The 21,836-nt window shown below is 48.7% G+C and overlaps 1 protein-coding gene across 2 annotated transcripts in view; it reads right to left on the reverse strand.

Moving 5' to 3' along the window:
• AK3 (adenylate kinase 3) overlaps positions 1-21,836 on the reverse strand; it is a 64,245-nt gene that overhangs the window by 13,095 nt on the left and 29,314 nt on the right. For both annotated transcript variants that reach the window (XM_068105205.2, XM_068105204.2), the window contains one exon: positions 4,038-4,210. In XM_068105205.2, coding sequence (XP_067961306.1) covers positions 4,038-4,210 — 173 coding nt within the window. The remainder of the gene's footprint in view (positions 1-4,037; positions 4,211-21,836) is intronic.

A 21,836-nucleotide genomic window follows, 5' to 3' on the forward strand; every position in this document is an offset into this window, starting at 1 on the left:
GCGGTTGATGCTGCGCTTGAGGATCAATCAGTGATGACAGCCAAAGTGCCAGCCAGTGAAAGTGAATTGTCAAGTAATGATCAGGTGGTCTTTATGGAGGTTGGGGAAACAAACAATGCAGTCACTCAGTTTGTTGGAGACAATATAGATTTAAACATTGTCTCTATTCACAGAAACACTCCCTTTCACTCAATGGGTTGGATCGAAGTCACCTCTCCGGCACCACCTTTGCCAGATCCACAGACAACAGCAGCTTTCCCCCGGGTGAAGTTGAAGGCACTCGACAAAGCTAAGATCCTGAGAGGAACTGAAGTAAAGATTATTCCATTTACGAACAGAAAACAGATAGGAACGAACGCGATCATGTTTCTCCCCCTCGCTGAGCTTTCCTCCTCCCTGGCTCATGATCAGCCACTCCTCACTCCAGGTGACACACTCTGGGCAGCGGGGTGGGTGATCAAAGCCAACGATCCTGAGTTCCCACACTCCAACTGGAATGGCTGGAAACCTTCAACTGGAAACCTTCAAACGACTCGCAAAAGGAGGAAGAACACCTGCACTCTGGGTGGAGTACCACCACATGGTAGATGTGATCAAGGTCTTTATCAGAACCGAGCGACTTGCAGACCACAATGGGCATCTGTCCTGCATTGTTACCATGAACTCAGAATCATGAAAAACCCTTATTTGACCCCTCATAAGTTACTTAAGGGCCGATTAAAAAAAATAAAAATTCTCGAAAATAATTTTTCGGTACCCGAATTCAACAGCTTTTTTTCTGGGTTTCCCACGGGAGTTGAACTTCAACATTTTAACACATGTTATTACACACCTTTACAAACATATTGGTGAAGAAATTTTTTGGTAACAATTTAGTTAACAGATTTGTGAAATATCTCATAAAATGCCCTTACTAAGTGTAGCATGGAGAATCATACTAACATTATCATAAGACTTTAAACAAACAAACAAAAAAATACATATTTTGGGGGGCAAACTCTCCACCCCCACCTCATCAGACCCCAATTTTTCTAATGCCTTCAACAAACTTTGGTACATCACGGGTGGTGAAGGTTGTGGTGAAGTTTCATCAGAATTGCGTGTGCAGTTTCTGAGAAGAAAGCAAATACCTATTTTGGAGGGCAACTTCCCTATAGACCAACTGAGACCCTGATTTTTTTAATGCCGGGAACAAACGTTGGTGCAACATGGGCGATGAACAGAACGTTGTGGTCACGTTTCATCGGAATTGTATGTGTAGTTTCTGAGAAGAAATCAAATACCTATTTTGGGGGTCAACCCCTCCCGTACGCCCCCTCAGGACTCGATTTTTTTTTAATGCCATGAACAAACTTTGTTACATTACGGGTGGTGAAGGTTGTGGTCAAGTTTCATCGAAATAGTGTTTGTAGTTTCAGAGAAGATACCAAATACGTATTTTGGGGAGTCAAACCTGGACCCACTTTGAACCCCACGTACGCCCCCTCTGAACCCGATTTTTTTTTATGTCGTGAACAAACTTTACTTACAACATAACAAACATAATTTGTACCAAGTTTGGTCACAATCCGATCAGCAGTTTCAGAGAAGAAGTTGCAAGTGTTTATGGACTGACGATGTGCCATTGCATCAGCTCCCCGGAACTTTGTTCCAGGTGAGCGAAAAACCATCCCCGGGAATATTACCACAAATGACCGACGACTGTGGGCAATCCGGTGTTTGGTGACGATCCTGAAAAGAGCCCTTGGAACAAAACTCGGAAAAAGTTGAACAGCTTGGTCCATGAACCGCGATATATCACCAAAGTGGAGATGTTAGCTCTTTCAAAGTGGAGATGTTAGCTCTTACAACGTGGAGATGTTAGCTCTTACAAAATGGAGATGTTTGCTCTTACAAAGTGGAGATGTTAGCTCTTACAAAGTGGAGATGTTAGCTCTTACAAAGTGGAGATGCTAGCTCTTACAAAGTGGAGATGTTAACTCTTACAAAGTGGAGATGTTAGCTCTTACAAAGTGGAGATGTTAGCTCTTACAAAGTGGAGATGTTAGCTCTTACAAAGTGGAGATGTTAGCTCTTACAAAGTGGAGATGTTAGCTCTTACAAAGTGGAGATGCTAGCTCTTACAAAGTGAAGATGCTACCTCTTACAACGTGGAGATGCTACCTCTTACAACGTGGAGATGTTACCTCTTACAAAGTGGAGATGTTAGCTCTAACAAAGTGGAGATGTTAGCTCTTACAAAGTGGAGATGTTAGCTCTTACAAACTGGAGACGCTAGCTCTTACAAAGTGGAGATGCTAGCTCTTACAAAGTGGAGATGCTAGCTCTTACAAAGTGGAGATGCTAGCTCTTACAACGTGGAGATGTTAGCTCTTGCAACGTGGAGATGTTACCTCTTACAAAGTGGAGATGTAGAGATGCACTTTTATAAAGTGGAGATGTTAGCTCTTACAACGTGGAGATGTTACCTCTTACAAAGTGGAGATGTTAGCTCTTACAACGTGGAGATGTTCGCTCTTACAAAGTGGAGATGTAGAGATGCACTTTTATAAAGTGGAGATGTTAGCTCTTACAAAGTGGAGATGCCAGCTCTTACAAAGTGGAGATGCTAGCTCTTACAAAGTGGAGATGCTAGCTCTTACAAAGTGGAGATGCTAGCTCTTACAACGTGGAGATGTTAGCTCTTACAACGTGGAGATGTTCGCTCTTACAAAGTGGAGATGTAGAGATGCACTTTTAGAAAGTGGAGATGTTAGCTCTTACAACGTGGAGATGCTAGCTCTTACAACGTGGAGATGTTACCTCTTACAAAGTGGAGATGTTAGCTCTTACAACGTGGAGATGCTAGCTCTTACAACGTGGAGATGTTACCTCTTACAAAGTGGAGATGTTAGCTCTTACAACGTGGAGATGTTCGCTCTTACAAAGTGGAGATGTTAGCTCTTACAACGTGGAGACGTTAGCTCTTACAACGTGGAGATGTTAGCTCTTACAACGTGGAGATGTTAGCTCTTACAAAGTGGAGATGTTAGCTCTTACAACGTGGAGATGTTAGCTCTTATAACGTGGAGTTGTTAGCTCTTACAACGTGGAGATGTTAGCTCTTACAAAGTGGAGATGCTAGCTCTTACAAAGTGGAGATGCTAGCTCTTTCAAAGTGGAGATGTTAGCTGTTACAGCGTGGTGATGTTAGCTCTTACAACGTGGAGATGTTAGCTCTTACAACGTGGAGATGTTAGCTCTTACAAAGTGGAGATGCTGGCTCTTACAAAGTGGTGATGCTAGCTCTTACAAAGTGGAGATGTTAGCTCTTACAAAGTGGAGATGTCAGCTTTTATAACGTGGAGTTGTTAGCTCTTACAACGTGGAGATGTTATATCTTACAAAGTGGAGATGTTAGCTCTTATAACGTGGAGTTGTTAGCTCTTACAACGTGGAGATGCTAGCTCTTACAAAGTGGAGATGCTAGCTCTTTCAAAGTGGTGATGTTAGCTGTTACAACGTGGTGATGTTAGCTCTTACAACGTGGAGATGTTAGCTCTTACAAAGTGGAGATGTTAGCTCTTACAACGTGGTGAGGTTAGCTCTTACACGAGCCTCGATCTTGTATACAAAAAAAAAAAGTGGAGATGGATACTTTGGGTCCTGGGAGGACTCCGTTCCACCTCCTGAAATCCACAAATGGTGATACACATATGCACACACACGCGCATGCGCACACACGCACATGCGCACACACGCCAATGAAGAGTTTGATTCCAAAGTGCGAAAAAATAATTCCATGGTTTGTGAGTTATCAGTGGTGTAACTATATTCGACGGTAGTAGATGTATGAAAGCAACATATTTTTTCTCCAAAACTTTAAACATGCCATTCGTTTCATTCAAAAGAACTTGCATTGTTTCAAAGCGCACAGCCATGGTATCTGACAACACAATGGAGATATCGTGTTTTGGAATTTAACTCTACGCACACGTATACGTAATTGTATAGTTGTGTCCTGTGAAATATAAATGGTTGTATGGTTTGGCTCTGACCTGGACAAGTGGTTTGTTAAATTCGGTATTGTAGATACGCCCACTTCCAGGATGGAGCCATCGTGATGTGAGACGTTGCTGGAGAATGGCAGTTGGCACTTGGAGCTCCAAAACGGTATCCAGGGGGAAATGTAAAGCTAGTGTATGAACTTGCACAACCGAACGTGGGTATCCTGCCACAAAAGAAAAATACATACAGCTTGTTGCTTTAGTCATGGTGAAAGATGTGGGATTCTTTTTAGTCTAGTTCTAGGTTTCGTGACTTTTGTACAGTATGTGTCCACCAAATCAGTTTTGGCGCCAATGTCAGACTCGGCAATATGTCTTCCTCGAAATTCCCTTAATGCGGGGTGAGGCCAATTAGTACTGCTACTCTGCCTTATTCACAATTCTCCTCCACTGTCCTCCATCACCAACTATTTCTCTCCACTCTCCATCCATTTCTGCCTTTGTGAAATCCCTCTTGACACAGTCTCCACATTTTAACCATGGTCTACCCCTTGTCCTCCTCCTTCCTTGCTTTTTCCACTTCTTTCATCGGCACAAAGTGCCCAGCTCACTTCAGCCAGCTATTTATCAAGACTATAAAATTTAAATACTTAATTAAAATTTCATAGTCTTAGCAAAGATTTTAAGACCTGTACAATATTTTATAGAAAAGGTAGCTCAAGCCATCTGTTTTGATGCATGGACCCATTTAAGAATGATGCATATTTTATAGTATAAATAGCATAAAAATAGACCCTTGGATTGGAAACCTGATTAAAAGCATTGTTTATCCAAGGCTCTGCATTGCAGTCCCAATTTCTTATTAAAACTAGAACAATGCAACTGTGTCGCCAATATGCCTCCACAGTCCACATAGTCCCACAATAGGTGGGTCTACGCCTTCTTTCAATGTCCTAAAAATAGACGTTTGATTTAAATCCCTTCAGCTGCTTTCAAGTATCACATTTTCACCAGCCATGACAGGTTTCACATCGATCAGTGAAGAGGTTTTGGAGAAGGCATTTTTTTTTTTCAGATAAGGGATTTAAAGCTAATACACTACATGACCAAAAGTATGCGGCCACCCCTTCTAATTAGTGGATTCAGCTGTTTCAGCCATACCTATTGCTGACAGGTATATATAATCAAGCACCCAGCCATGCAATCTCCATAGACAAACATTGGCAGTAGAATGGGCCGTACTGAAGAGCTCGGTGACATTCAACGTGGCACCGTCATAGGATGCCACCTTTCTAACAAGTCAGTTCATCAAATTTCTGCCCTGCTAGAGCTGTACTGGTCGACTGTAAGTGCTTTTATTGTGAAGTGGAAATGACTAGGAGCAACAACAGCTCAGCCACGAAGTGGTAGGCCACACAAGCTCACAGATTTGAATCGCAGAGTGCTGAAGCGCCTGGCATGTAAATATCGTCTGTCCTCTGTTGCAACACTCACTACCGAGTTCCAAAACTGCCTCTGGAAGCAACGTCAGCACAACAACTGTTCGTCGGAAGCTTCATGAAATGGGTTTCCATGGCCGAGCAGCCGCACACAAGCCTAAGATCACCATGCGCAATGCCAAGCATCGGCTGGAGTGGTGTAAAGCTCGCCGCCATTGGACTCTGGAGTAGTGGAAACTCGTTCTCTGGAGTGATGAATCACGCTTCACCATCTGGTAGTCCAATGGACAGGTCTGGGTTTGGCGGATACCAGGAGAAAGCTTCCTGTCCGAATGCATAGTGCCAACTGTAAAGTTTGGTGGAGGAGGAATAATGGTCTGGGGCTCTTTTTGATGGTTCGGGCTTGGCCCCTTAGTTCCATTGAAAGGAAATCTTAACGCTCCAGCATACAATGACTTTCTAGACAATTGTGTGCTTCCAACTTTGTGGCAACAGTTTGGGGAAAGCCCTTTCCTGTTTCAGCATGACAATGGCCCTGTGCACTAAGCGAGGTCCATACAAAAATGGTTTGTCGAGATCCATGTGGAAGAACTTGACTAGCCTGCACAGAGCCTTGACCTCAACCCCATCGAGCACCTTTGGGATGAATTGGAACGCCGACTGCGAGCCAGGCCCAATCGCCCAACACCAGTGCCCGACCTCATTAATGCTCTTGTGGCTGACTGGAAGCAAATTCCCGTAGCAATGTTCACGGGTGTCCACATACTTTTGGTCATGCAGTGTATGTCTGCCACGCCACGTGACATATGACCTTAAAAATAATGTACACTCTGCATATGTATGAGTAGGGGATCACGCTTGTGAAGTTTCGTGTTGATCGGATAAGGTTCGTTTTTCTATCTAAGATGACAAACCACATGACCTACGATGTCATCATTTTCAAACTGTATGCAACAATAGTGTCAGATGATGTTTGTAAAATTTCATATCAATACCAGAGATATAATTATTTAATATTTTCCTTCATTTCAATATGGCTGCCACACCATGTGACCAATGATGTTTTCATGATTATCTTTTAATCACCATGCCGAGTCAATGACACACGTAAAGTTTTGAGTCAATCGATTTGGTGGTTTGGGAGAAGATGTTTTTTAAAGTTTTAGGTTTGATCCAATATGGCTGCCAAACCATGTGACCTCTGTCATAAATTTAATATTTCAATACAAATGGGTCATCGATCATGTGCATGCAATTTCAGATTTTTCGGATAAGGAATTCGATTAAAACATTTTTGGCTGCCATACCAAATCACCTATGATGTCATCATTACCATGCTTTTGTTCCCCATTGGGAGTAGTTGACAATGCCAAGTTTCAAATTTTTCCATTCAGTAGTTTCCGAGAGATAAAATTTTAATTATTTGCGTTTATTCCAAGATGGCTGCCATACCACGTGACCTATGACGTCACAATTATGATTTAAAAAGTATTCTGCATGGGTGACATTCCTGCCCTGAAAGTTTCGTCTCAATCATCGGGGGTGGAGGCATAACTAGCTTGGTACCGATAGAACGCAAACCTCTGCCAGACTGAACAGTTTACGTTTTGTAGCTTATATTGATAGGCCAGATCTGTATCTAGACCTTAACCAAAATTTAATCAGCTTGGTCTTGTTCTTGAAACCAACTCAACTTATCCACGAAGTTTTGTTTGAACCCATCCAGAACTTCTTCAAATATCGTACTACATCGGACTATCGGACTACTGCAACAGCCTCCTCTATGGTTCACCCTCAAAAATCACCAATAAACTCCAATACATTCAGAACTCCGCTGCCCGTCTACTCACCCATTCCCGGACCCGTGACCACATCACCCCCGTCCTTTACAAGCTTCACTGGCTCCCCATCCCCCAGAGAATCCAGTACAAAATCCTCCTCTTGACCTACAAAGCCCTCCATAACCTGGCCCCATCCTACCTGGCTGACGTCCTCTCCAGACACACTCCCACCCGCAACCTCCGCTCTGCTGGTACCAACCTCCTGACCCCCCCCCCCCCCCCCATCCGGACAAAATTCAGATCCTGGGGAGACAGGGCCTTCTCCATCGCTGCTCCCACCCTCTGGAACTCACTACCTCACACCATCAGAGACTCCTCCTCACTCACCACATTCAAAACATCACTCAAGACCCACCTGTTCAACACTGCATTCAACATTTAACCCACAGCATTTAACCCCTGACTATCTCCTCTCCTTCTCCTTCCTTTTGCTTTGATTATTTACCTCTTGATTTTTGTCTTTTTGCACTTGTTTTTTGTACTCTGTCAAAGCGTCTTTGGGCTTCTTGAAAAGCGCTATATAAAATAAATGTATTATTGTTATTATTACATATCATTTATATGGCCCTAACCCTCAATGGTGAAGAATCACTTTAAAATTATGGATCCGCATTTTCACCAAAATCTAATCAATTTGTTCTTGTTGAACACCCAGTCCGTCCACCAAGTTTCGCCAGAATCCGTCCATAAACATGTTGTAAAAGGCTTTTACCACGGACAGGAGGCCTGACACTTATATATATTTATATATTTATATGTTTATATATTTATATTTATATGTTTATATAAATCGTTTATATTTATATGTTTTATGTTTATATGTATGTTTATATGTTATATATTTATATGTTTATATGTTTATATATTTATATTTATATTGTTACAGACGTGGTTGTGGATGTTGGTTTACCGAGCGGTTTGGTATGACCACGTCTGCACAGTTTACCCGATTCCACTCGAACGTTGGCCAAATCGCGCTATGCTAAATCAATTGAGGAAAAGGACACAACGGCTGGGTTAAAATGACACGACACCAAGGGAATGTTCTCAAGACCTCCGGAGGAGGTTATATTATGGCGGAAGGTCAGATTACAACGATGAGAGGTACAACATAGGAAGGTAGGCACTTAGTTACGGTCTTATAATAGCCCCGACAGACGACAGATAAACAGGACAAAAACTGACTCACACGGGGATTGATGGCAAGGAAAGCGGGTCTTCGATGGCCAGCACAAGGTGCACCTTGTGCTCAGGGACAGGATAGCGCGGCCCAAAAGATGCAGGAGGTCTCTCAGCGCTCGGAGGTAGTGACTTCTCTTTCCAAGCTGGGGGCGCATCTCACGTCACATCCGGTCAGTCGCTGCGTATATCCGGCGGGGAGTGACACGCCCTCGGCTCGTTAGCTCCGCCCCAGATGGAATCGGTCCGCCCTTCTTATTGGGTGCGGGGGGGTTACCAGGCTCCGCCCTTGACGAGGAGCTGACAGCCAGCCCCTTCGTGGTAACCCCGTGGAGCGCATGGGTAATGGCGGCTAACCGAGCCGGAGTGAGGACGCACACTCCCCGCGCGCGCCGTTGTTGTAGTTGTTGTAGTTGTTGTTGTAGTTGTTGTTGTAGTTGTTGTTTGGGGAAGAAGATGGGAGGAGGTATGGGAAGGTCCTAAACTCACTACTGGTGCCATATAATCACATTCTGGTGCAACGAAGAGTCAGAATTAATGGAAACGAGTCCTTAACTGACATAGACTAAGAATAACTAGCAAGATGTCCGAAAGTTGTCTACGTGAGATGCGGTGGACCTGGGCACGACATTTAATGGGGGAAAAAGGGGAAGGTCGGTTCTACAGAGTGTTATTTACAGGCAATGGGACTAGGGAATGGGGGATTGGGGATAGTTGGGGAGTATTGGGGAAATAGGGGAATATTTACAAGCGGATATTGAGGCCAAGTCCCATATCCGCAACATTGCACCCTTCTCTACCCTCGGGGCGTCCCGACCCGATAAATTTTTACCTATTTTAGTGTGGCACTCAGATGTAGTTCCCTCTACTATTAACTCTACCCTGAGTGCGACAGTTTTACAGATCTTCACAAATGAGTAAATATGTCCCCCTGCGACGTTGCACCCTTCTCCTCACAGAAACACGCCCACAGGATAACCGAATTGCGGAAAGAATTCGCAAACTAAACATACAGCCGGTAGGGAGCATTATTTACAAGACTACGCTGCTATTTACACTACGATCCAGGACCTGTTTTTGGAGGAACACATGCAGATGTTATGCATAGAGAGAGCACGCATGCCAGCATCGATACACCAACCCACGAGTGCTCTGTGGCCTTACGGCCTGTAATAATGTGCAGAGCACCCCATCCAAGCACCAAAAGCACCACCCCAGCACCAATCGGTGCAGTCACCATTGTTCAATGAATAAAAATAATTCAACAACCCCTAACCCTGCAGGTGTCTCTTGCTCTTCGTGTGGTGCACGTGGCCTTCTGGCTTCTTTCAAAAAAATAAAGAAAGGCGCCAACCGCGTCCATTTCCTTATTGTGGCCGTCAGGGTGCCAACTATTAGTGGTTCACCTGTTTGGCATAGGTGCCACGTTGACCCATAGGTCCTTCCACGGGTGGTGCTTGGCCGCAAAAGAACTGCGGTCCATTGTGGGTGGCCACAAACATTGCGGTCCATATGGTGTATCGATCCAAGCAGCAAGCAGCGAAAGTGCAGGCCCACAACTGCGTAGCCAGCACCTCTCTCTCCTCTCTCTCTGCCCCAAAGCCAGATCCTCGGAGGTGGGAGACAAAAGAAGCAGACAAGTGAGTAAGGTGGTAAGGGCGCAAAAGTGCACGCAATGTAAGGTGATGCACACTGGGGGCACATGGGAACCAGGTGAGACAGGTACGTTCCTACCGTACGCTCCCCCCCCCCCCCCACCAGGTAACCTACATGGCCCCTCCCTTACCCCTTACTGTATCCACAAAACACAACACTACCCATAAACATCTACTTTACAAATCAACAAACGTCCCTACTGTCTTCCCCGTTCCTCCCATAAACCAAATTCGTCTTCTCTCCCTCCTAACCAATCAAATTTGCCATTTCCAACTCTCATCACAATTTGCCATCACCAATTCATCATCAGTCCCTCCTAGGGAGGGAGAGATGGAATCACCCCAATGTCTCATCCATGTCGTGATGCGTCTCACAAATCCACAGCAATCTCATTTCCTGCAACAAAACAAAGAAAACACAGGTGTGGAGTCATCATCATCACCACAGGTAAGTGGCTGCGTATGGTGCGACAGGTTCATCAATCCTAACTATTTCCTAAATGACTTTACAACTTTACACTACCCGGGGTCTTTCTCCGGCCAAACCATTGGCCCTCTTACACTATGGGTTCTAAAAACCAATTCCCATTGGCCAAACTGTGGTGCTTTCCAATTTGGGGTCTCACTCCCCCGATTCATCTCCCGGTGCCCTCGCACAATTTCTGGGCTGTGGCGTGTACCTCTCCCAGCGGGTCTACCCACCTGCACACCTCCACCACTGCAGTTGCCTCCGAGCTTACCTGCTCCTTACCCTAACCTAACTACCTGGGGAAGGCCCTCTGGCGCTCTCCCCACTCGGTGCCCTCTCTGGCACTGGGCTACCCGGGTCCATCCTCCGGATCCTCGGGCCCCATCCACAACTCTACCGGCTCCCAGAGCCCACCTGCGGCCTCACCTGGCCGACATCCTCACAGTGGTGGAGTGCCCAACCAACTACACACACTAACAGGCTACACGCCCAGCCATTTCCACAACACTAATGCACCCATCCACAATACCATTCTGTCACCCGCACCACAGATGCCAATATCCAACCACAATTTACCTGTACCCTCTACCTAACACTTACACTACCCGCCCCGGGTACTCGTGAAAGGGGTCCACTCTTCCCCCATCCACACCTTCGCACCATGCACACCACTCCGTACCACTTACTCCAACTACTCCACACACCTGCACTTGCACACCTGTGCTCTCACACCTGGTGCCACCTGCACCCTTCTCTCCCCAAGCGCATTCGCGCTGATCCACACACTCACTACTCATACACTGCTCCACACACCTGTCCAGTTGCACTCCTGTGCAATCACACCTGTTCAATTCTCACACACACGGCATCATCTCAGCTAACTACTCCCTTCTGAAACTTGCGCTTCCCAGTCGTCCCTTTAAACTATTGCGCTCCCACGTCATTATCATCCATACTAATCTACCTGCGTCCCCACTACAGGTATCAGTCACTAACTAAACTTAACGTTACCTAATGTCATCTTCGCTAGATCCCTATCAATATAACCTAACCCACCCGGGCTAGTTTTCACTGCCATACACCCCATAAGCTATTGCTCCTTTGCCCCACCATGGGAAGGGTGGCAGGGATGCCACCCTTACCCACCGGGCCCATCGCTCACTACCAATTTTGCACATCAAATTTCAACAAATTAAAAATTTGCCAATCACTGCCCATCATCTGCCAATCACTACTGCCAATCCTTTGCCAATCATCAAATTTTGTTTTTCTCTAATTTTGGGGCCAAAACACTAACCTCCTCACCCAGTCTACTCACTAATACCTCTCGGTGCGCCAATTCCTGTCCAAAGCCCGGCTTCGTAAAGCCAAGCCATGAATGCGGGTTGTTTTGTGCCAGCGGCTGGACACGTCCCGCATTCGGTGCAGGGACGGGGGCTTACCCGGGCCGAGATCCCACGCACCACCTCGGCGTGGAGCCATCCAATTGCCCGATCTCGACCTGCCGGCACGTCTCACCAAAAAGTGGTCGCCATGACGACCCTTTCTATCGGGCTGCCCGCTCCGCCTAGTGGAGCACGGACGCGGCCGTTCAAAGCGAGGCCCGGCACGCACCGAGGGCCCGCTTCGGCTAAAAGTCGACCTAACCTCTAACCTGGTTACCGTCGATGCTTCACCTGGATTCTTACACCCCGCAGCCCGTTCCTTGCTCACACATCCAGCCGTCTCCATGCTCCTCGTACCTTTCCTTACACACCTCGGTACACTCATTCCACTCACAGCCTTGGTCACACACCTGACCACCGAACACCTTGGCACACATTCGTCACTCGCACACCTCACCAATACACCTCTTCGCGCCCCCTCCTCGGTCACCTCCTCTGTGACAATCACAGGTGTGCCCTCACTCGCACATCCTACCACGTGCCTCACTACCAATTCCAGCGTGCTTTCCCACTCACGCTCTTCCATTCCAGGTGTGCATCCTTCCATCCCAGGTGTACATCCTCGCTCACCTGTCACAACCAACTCACTCTCCTTGTCACTCTCACTACTCTCACCTCCATTCTTGACAGCGCACTCACCCTTACTCTTGACAGCGCACTCTCTCCTCATGCACCTGTCCGTCACACACCTTTCTCGCGCACACTCTCCCGTTACACCCTCTGTAACACTCACCACAGGTGTGCATTCTTCCTTGCCTTTGACAGCGCACTCTTTCCCCATGCACCCGTCCGTCACACACCTTTCTCGCGCACACCTTTGTCGCGCACACTCTCCCGTCACACCCTCTGTAACACTTACCACACCGCGCTTCCATGTGCTCCCTCGCACACGCGCTACGACCGACTCATTCTCGCCAGCACCCTCACTCCTTGGCACGCACTTTTTTCTCACACACCCCAGAGTCGGACTTTCTTGCACACCTCCTTTTTCGCACACCAGACCTGTCGCACACTTCACCAACGGCCTCTCACGAACACCCGGGTCCATCTCGACCCCCAAGCTTCTTAAATCACCTGGCGCATCATACGCACGACCATATTGGTCACCACTTACACCGGGTCCTCTTCCTCTTCGCTTCTCCTCCATCACCTGCAAATCCCTCATCCGGTTAATGAGCACATCATCACGATCCAAACACAGACTTTGGACCAATTCTTTTATCTCCTCTTTTATCTCTTTCTTATCCCCTCTCCGTCGCTTCTTAATTTCGCTCATCCCTTCTTCCACTTCTTCTAATTTCTGCTTCACCTCCTTTATTCCTTCGTGCGCCCCTTTACGTTCTTCCTCTAACTCCACTTTATTTTTTTCTATGTGCTCCCGCACCTCCCGCTCTTTAACCTCCATCACCTCTACCACCTTGTCCATTTTCCTCGTCAGGTCCTCATGTACCGTCTGACACTCTTTTTTAATTACCCCTACGTCCTTTTTTATCTCCTTCTGTGTCGATTTTAAACCCTCTATTACCGCTGTGTTCTTCTTTACCTGGTCCCCCAACTCCTTTTGTCCCACTGTCAGTTGTTCTACTCCCAGCGTCAACTCCTCTATACCACTTTGCAATTTTACAGTCCCCTTTCTCACCTCCTTCTCCATGCGCTCCTTACAGTGCCTCACCTCCTCGCGCACTCCTCCGACCTCCTCACTCACTCCTCTTCTGATCTCCTCTCCCATCACTTGCATCTCCTGCCCAGATGCCACCCTCATCTGCTCCATTTCCTCCCTGTGAGCATCCAGTTTGGTTTCTACCCCCATTCTGACCCCCTCTATCTGCTGCCCCATTTGTTTAACTTCCCTTTCCGCTTGGTCCCTCATGTCCCTCAATTTGCCTTCCATACTGTTTTCTAACCCCTCTAACCCCCTTTTCACCCCCTCTAACCCATTGTCTAACCCCTCAAATTTAGCTTCTAGCCGTTCCCCCATTTCTCCCATTTTGCCCCCCATTTCGCCCCACAATCGCTCACTATCAGCCCTCGCTCCGTCCCTCATTACCCCCATTTGGCTTCCCATTACCCCCAATTGCTCACTCTGAGCATCCATCCGGTTCCCCATTACCCCCATTTTTGCTTCTAGCCTCTCCATAAGGGCCCCCATTTGCAACATAAAAAGGTTCGGATCCACCAGGGGCGCTGCCACGGTCGCGGGCGCGGTGACCAGCGAGGCGCCATTTTGCGCGTCTGCTACCCTCGCTGCTTCGCTCTCCTCACGTCCCTCAATTTGGTCCTGGACCGACCCTGCCTCACTCTCCCCTACCGGACCCCAGCTGTCTTGATCCGCCATAGCGCGACTTTCAAAATTCGGGTTTCTATTTTCGTAAAACAAATTCAAATTTCGCCGTTATAATTTCGAGCGGGAAACGCGCTCCGAATCGAATTCTACCTCCCCAACACCAATTGTTACCCTAGTGGTACAATTGGTGTTCCAAAATTTGGGCCTAATAAATTTAGTCCCGGGTCCGAATCCCACTCCTGACACCAAATGTTACAGACGTGGTTGTGGATGTTGGTTTACCGAGCGGTTTGGTATGACCACGTCTGCACAGTTTACCCGATTCCACTCGAACGTTGGCCAAATCGCGCTATGCTAAATCAATTGAGGAAAAGGACACAACGGCTGGGTTAAAATGACACGACACCAAGGGAATGTTCTCAAGACCTCCGGAGGAGGTTATATTATGGCGGAAGGTCAGATTACAACGATGAGAGGTACAACATAGGAAGGTAGGCACTTAGTTACGGTCTTATAATAGCCCCGACAGACGACAGATAAACAGGACAAAAACTGACTCACACGGGGATTGATGGCAAGGAAAGCGGGTCTTCGATGGCCAGCACAAGGTGCACCTTGTGCTCAGGGACAGGATAGCGCGGCCCAAAAGATGCAGGAGGTCTCTCAGCGCTCGGAGGTAGTGACTTCTCTTTCCAAGCTGGGGGCGCATCTCACGTCACATCCGGTCAGTCGCTGCGTATATCCGGCGGGGAGTGACACGCCCTCGGCTCGTTAGCTCCGCCCCAGATGGAATCGGTCCGCCCTTCTTATTGGGTGCGGGGGGGTTACCAGGCTCCGCCCTTGACGAGGAGCTGACAGCCAGCCCCTTCGTGGTAACCCCGTGGAGCGCATGGGTAATGGCGGCTAACCGAGCCGGAGTGAGGACGCACACTCCCCGCGCGCGCCGTTGTTGTAGTTGTTGTAGTTGTTGTTGTAGTTGTTGTTGTAGTTGTTGTTTGGGGAAGAAGATGGGAGGAGGTATGGGAAGGTCCTAAACTCACTACTGGTGCCATATAATCACATTCTGGTGCAACGAAGAGTCAGAATTAATGGAAACGAGTCCTTAACTGACATAGACTAAGAATAACTAGCAAGATGTCCGAAAGTTGTCTACGTGAGATGCGGTGGACCTGGGCACGACATTTAATGGGGGAAAAAGGGGAAGGTCGGTTCTACAGAGTGTTATTTACAGGCAATGGGACTAGGGAATGGGGGATTGGGGATAGTTGGGGAGTATTGGGGAAATAGGGGAATATTTACAAGCGGATATTGAGGCCAAGTCCCATATCCGCAACATTGCACCCTTCTCTACCCTCGGGGCGTCCCGACCCGATAAATTTTTACCTATTTTAGTGTGGCACTCAGATGTAGTTCCCTCTACTATTAACTCTACCCTGAGTGCGACAGTTTTACAGATCTTCACAAATGAGTAAATATGTCCCCCTGCGACGTTGCACCCTTCTCCTCACAGAAACACGCCCACAGGATAACCGAATTGCGGAAAGAATTCGCAAACTAAACATACAGCCGGTAGGGAGCATTATTTACAAGACTACGCTGCTATTTACACTACGATCCAGGACCTGTTTTTGGAGGAACACATGCAGATGTTATGCATAGAGAGAGCACGCATGCCAGCATCGATACACCAACCCACGAGTGCTCTGTGGCCTTACGGCCTGTAATAATGTGCAGAGCACCCCATCCAAGCACCAAAAGCACCACCCCAGCACCAATCGGTGCAGTCACCATTGTTCAATGAATAAAAATAATTCAACAACCCCTAACCCTGCAGGTGTCTCTTGCTCTTCGTGTGGTGCACGTGGCCTTCTGGCTTCTTTCAAAAAAATAAAGAAAGGCGCCAACCGCGTCCATTTCCTTATTGTGGCCGTCAGGGTGCCAACTATTAGTGGTTCACCTGTTTGGCATAGGTGCCACGTTGACCCATAGGTCCTTCCACGGGTGGTGCTTGGCCGCAAAAGAACTGCGGTCCATTGTGGGTGGCCACAAACATTGCGGTCCATATGGTGTATCGATCCAAGCAGCAAGCAGCGAAAGTGCAGGCCCACAACTGCGTAGCCAGCACCTCTCTCTCCTCTCTCTCTGCCCCAAAGCCAGATCCTCGGAGGTGGGAGACAAAAGAAGCAGACAAGTGAGTAAGGTGGTAAGGGCGCAAAAGTGCACGCAATGTAAGGTGATGCACACTGGGGGCACATGGGAACCAGGTGAGACAGGTACGTTCCTACCGTACGCTCCCCCCCCCCCCCCCACCAGGTAACCTACATGGCCCCTCCCTTACCCCTTACTGTATCCACAAAACACAACACTACCCATAAACATCTACTTTACAAATCAACAAACGTCCCTACTGTCTTCCCCGTTCCTCCCATAAACCAAATTCGTCTTCTCTCCCTCCTAACCAATCAAATTTGCCATTTCCAACTCTCATCACAATTTGCCATCACCAATTCATCATCAGTCCCTCCTAGGGAGGGAGAGATGGAATCACCCCAATGTCTCATCCATGTCGTGATGCGTCTCACAAATCCACAGCAATCTCATTTCCTGCAACAAAACAAAGAAAACACAGGTGTGGAGTCATCATCATCACCACAGGTAAGTGGCTGCGTATGGTGCGACAGGTTCATCAATCCTAACTATTTCCTAAATGACTTTACAACTTTACACTACCCGGGGTCTTTCTCCGGCCAAACCATTGGCCCTCTTACACTATGGGTTCTAAAAACCAATTCCCATTGGCCAAACTGTGGTGCTTTCCAATTTGGGGTCTCACTCCCCCGATTCATCTCCCGGTGCCCTCGCACAATTTCTGGGCTGTGGCGTGTACCTCTCCCAGCGGGTCTACCCACCTGCACACCTCCACCACTGCAGTTGCCTCCGAGCTTACCTGCTCCTTACCCTAACCTAACTACCTGGGGAAGGCCCTCTGGCGCTCTCCCCACTCGGTGCCCTCTCTGGCACTGGGCTACCCGGGTCCATCCTCCGGATCCTCGGGCCCCATCCACAACTCTACCGGCTCCCAGAGCCCACCTGCGGCCTCACCTGGCCGACATCCTCACAGTGGTGGAGTGCCCAACCAACTACACACACTAACAGGCTACACGCCCAGCCATTTCCACAACACTAATGCACCCATCCACAATACCATTCTGTCACCCGCACCACAGATGCCAATATCCAACCACAATTTACCTGTACCCTCTACCTAACACTTACACTACCCGCCCCGGGTACTCGTGAAAGGGGTCCACTCTTCCCCCATCCACACCTTCGCACCATGCACACCACTCCGTACCACTTACTCCAACTACTCCACACACCTGCACTTGCACACCTGTGCTCTCACACCTGGTGCCACCTGCACCCTTCTCTCCCCAAGCGCATTCGCGCTGATCCACACACTCACTACTCATACACTGCTCCACACACCTGTCCAGTTGCACTCCTGTGCAATCACACCTGTTCAATTCTCACACACACGGCATCATCTCAGCTAACTACTCCCTTCTGAAACTTGCGCTTCCCAGTCGTCCCTTTAAACTATTGCGCTCCCACGTCATTATCATCCATACTAATCTACCTGCGTCCCCACTACAGGTATCAGTCACTAACTAAACTTAACGTTACCTAATGTCATCTTCGCTAGATCCCTATCAATATAACCTAACCCACCCGGGCTAGTTTTCACTGCCATACACCCCATAAGCTATTGCTCCTTTGCCCCACCATGGGAAGGGTGGCAGGGATGCCACCCTTACCCACCGGGCCCATCGCTCACTACCAATTTTGCACATCAAATTTCAACAAATTAAAAATTTGCCAATCACTGCCCATCATCTGCCAATCACTACTGCCAATCCTTTGCCAATCATCAAATTTTGTTTTTCTCTAATTTTGGGGCCAAAACACTAACCTCCTCACCCAGTCTACTCACTAATACCTCTCGGTGCGCCAATTCCTGTCCAAAGCCCGGCTTCGTAAAGCCAAGCCATGAATGCGGGTTGTTTTGTGCCAGCGGCTGGACACGTCCCGCATTCGGTGCAGGGACGGGGGCTTACCCGGGCCGAGATCCCACGCACCACCTCGGCGTGGAGCCATCCAATTGCCCGATCTCGACCTGCCGGCACGTCTCACCAAAAAGTGGTCGCCATGACGACCCTTTCTATCGGGCTGCCCGCTCCGCCTAGTGGAGCACGGACGCGGCCGTTCAAAGCGAGGCCCGGCACACACCGAGGGCCCGCTTCGGCTAAAAGTCGACCTAACCTCTAACCTGGTTACCGTCGATGCTTCACCTGGATTCTTACACCCCGCAGCCCGTTCCTTGCTCACACATCCAGCCGTCTCCATGCTCCTCGTACCTTTCCTTACACACCTCGGTACACTCATTCCACTCACAGCCTTGGTCACACACCTGACCACCGAACACCTTGGCACACATTCGTCACTCGCACACCTCACCAATACACCTCTTCGCGCCCCCTCCTCGGTCACCTCCTCTGTGACAATCACAGGTGTGCCCTCACTCGCACATCCTACCACGTGCCTCACTACCAATTCCAGCGTGCTTTCCCACTCACGCTCTTCCATTCCAGGTGTGCATCCTTCCATCCCAGGTGTACATCCTCGCTCACCTGTCACAACCAACTCACTCTCCTTGTCACTCTCACTACTCTCACCTCCATTCTTGACAGCGCACTCACCCTTACTCTTGACAGCGCACTCTCTCCTCATGCACCTGTCCGTCACACACCTTTCTCGCGCACACTCTCCCGTTACACCCTCTGTAACACTCACCACAGGTGTGCATTCTTCCTTGCCTTTGACAGCGCACTCTTTCCCCATGCACCCGTCCGTCACACACCTTTCTCGCGCACACCTTTGTCGCGCACACTCTCCCGTCACACCCTCTGTAACACTTACCACACCGCGCTTCCATGTGCTCCCTCGCACACGCGCTACGACCGACTCATTCTCGCCAGCACCCTCACTCCTTGGCACGCACTTTTTTCTCACACACCCCAGAGTCGGACTTTCTTGCACACCTCCTTTTTCGCACACCAGACCTGTCGCACACTTCACCAACGGCCTCTCACGAACACCCGGGTCCATCTCGACCCCCAAGCTTCTTAAATCACCTGGCGCATCATACGCACGACCATATTGGTCACCACTTACACCGGGTCCTCTTCCTCTTCGCTTCTCCTCCATCACCTGCGAATCCCTCATCCGGTTAATGAGCACATCATCACGATCCAAACACAGACTTTGGACCAATTCTTTTATCTCCTCTTTTATCTCTTTCTTATCCCCTCTCCGTCGCTTCTTAATTTCGCTCATCCCTTCTTCCACTTCTTCTAATTTCTGCTTCACCTCCTTTATTCCTTCGTGCGCCCCTTTACGTTCTTCCTCTAACTCCACTTTATTTTTTTCTATGTGCTCCCGCACCTCCCGCTCTTTAACCTCCATCACCTCTACCACCTTGTCCATTTTCCTCGTCAGGTCCTCATGTACCGTCTGACACTCTTTTTTAATTACCCCTACGTCCTTTTTTATCTCCTTCTGTGTCGATTTTAAACCCTCTATTACCGCTGTGTTCTTCTTTACCTGGTCCCCCAACTCCTTTTGTCCCACTGTCAGTTGTTCTACTCCCAGCGTCAACTCCTCTATACCACTTTGCAATTTTACAGTCCCCTTTCTCACCTCCTTCTCCATGCGCTCCTTACAGTGCCTCACCTCCTCGCGCACTCCTCCGACCTCCTCACTCACTCCTCTTCTGATCTCCTCTCCCATCACTTGCAGCTCCTGCCCAGATGCCACCCTCATCTGCTCCATTTCCTCCCTGTGAGCATCCAGTTTGGTTTCTACCCCCATTCTGACCCCCTCTATCTGCTGCCCCATTTGTTTAACTTCCCTTTCCGCTTGGTCCCTCATGTCCCTCAATTTGCCTTCCATACTGTTTTCTAACCCCTCTAACCCCCTTTTCACCCCCTCTAACCCATTGTCTAACCCCTCAAATTTAGCTTCTAGCCGTTCCCCCATTTCTCCCATTTTGCCCCCCATTTCGCCCCACAATCGCTCACTATCAGCCCTCGCTCCGTCCCTCATTACCCCCATTTGGCTTCCCATTACCCCCAATTGCTCACTCTGAGCATCCATCCGGTTCCCCATTACCCCCATTTTTGCTTCTAGCCTCTCCATAAGGGCCCCCATTTGCAACATAAAAAGGTTCGGATCCACCAGGGGCGCTGCCACGGTCGCGGGCGCGGTGACCAGCGAGGCGCCATTTTGCGCGTCTGCTACCCTCGCTGCTTCGCTCTCCTCACGTCCCTCAATTTGGTCCTGGACCGACCCTGCCTCACTCTCCCCTACCGGACCCCAGCTGTCTTGATCCGCCATAGCGCGACTTTCAAAATTCGGGTTTCTATTTTCGTAAAACAAATTCAAATTTCGCCGTTATAATTTCGAGCGGGAAACGCGCTCCGAATCGAATTCTACCTCCCCAACACCAATTGTTACCCTAGTGGTACAATTGGTGTTCCAAAATTTGGGCCTAATAAATTTAGTCCCGGGTCCGAATCCCACTCCTGACACCAAATGTTACAGACGTGGTTGTGGATGTTGGTTTACCGAGCGGTTTGGTATGACCACGTCTGCACAGTTTACCCGATTCCACTCGAACGTTGGCCAAATCGCGCTATGCTAAATCAATTGAGGAAAAGGACACAACGGCTGGGTTAAAATGACACGACACCAAGGGAATGTTCTCAAGACCTCCGGAGGAGGTTATATTATGGCGGAAGGTCAGATTACAACGATGAGAGGTACAACATAGGAAGGTAGGCACTTAGTTACGGTCTTATAATAGCCCCGACAGACGACAGATAAACAGGACAAAAACTGACTCACACGGGGATTGATGGCAAGGAAAGCGGGTCTTCGATGGCCAGCACAAGGTGCACCTTGTGCTCAGGGACAGGATAGCGCGGCCCAAAAGATGCAGGAGGTCTCTCAGCGCTCGGAGGTAGTGACTTCTCTTTCCAAGCTGGGGGCGCATCTCACGTCACATCCGGTCAGTCGCTGCGTATATCCGGCGGGGAGTGACACGCCCTCGGCTCGTTAGCTCCGCCCCAGATGGAATCGGTCCGCCCTTCTTATTGGGTGCGGGGGGGTTACCAGGCTCCGCCCTTGACGAGGAGCTGACAGCCAGCCCCTTCGTGGTAACCCCGTGGAGCGCATGGGTAATGGCGGCTAACCGAGCCGGAGTGAGGACGCACACTCCCCGCGCGCGCCGTTGTTGTAGTTGTTGTAGTTGTTGTTGTAGTTGTTGTTGTAGTTGTTGTTTGGGGAAGAAGATGGGAGGAGGTATGGGAAGGTCCTAAACTCACTACTGGTGCCATATAATCACATTCTGGTGCAACGAAGAGTCAGAATTAATGGAAACGAGTCCTTAACTGACATAGACTAAGAATAACTAGCAA

The sequence above is a fragment of the Myxine glutinosa genome, chromosome 1 (genome assembly GCF_964187855.1).
Source record: "Myxine glutinosa chromosome 1, kmMyxGlut1.1, whole genome shotgun sequence".
In the NCBI taxonomy this organism is placed as follows: domain Eukaryota; kingdom Metazoa; phylum Chordata; class Myxini; order Myxiniformes; family Myxinidae; genus Myxine; species Myxine glutinosa.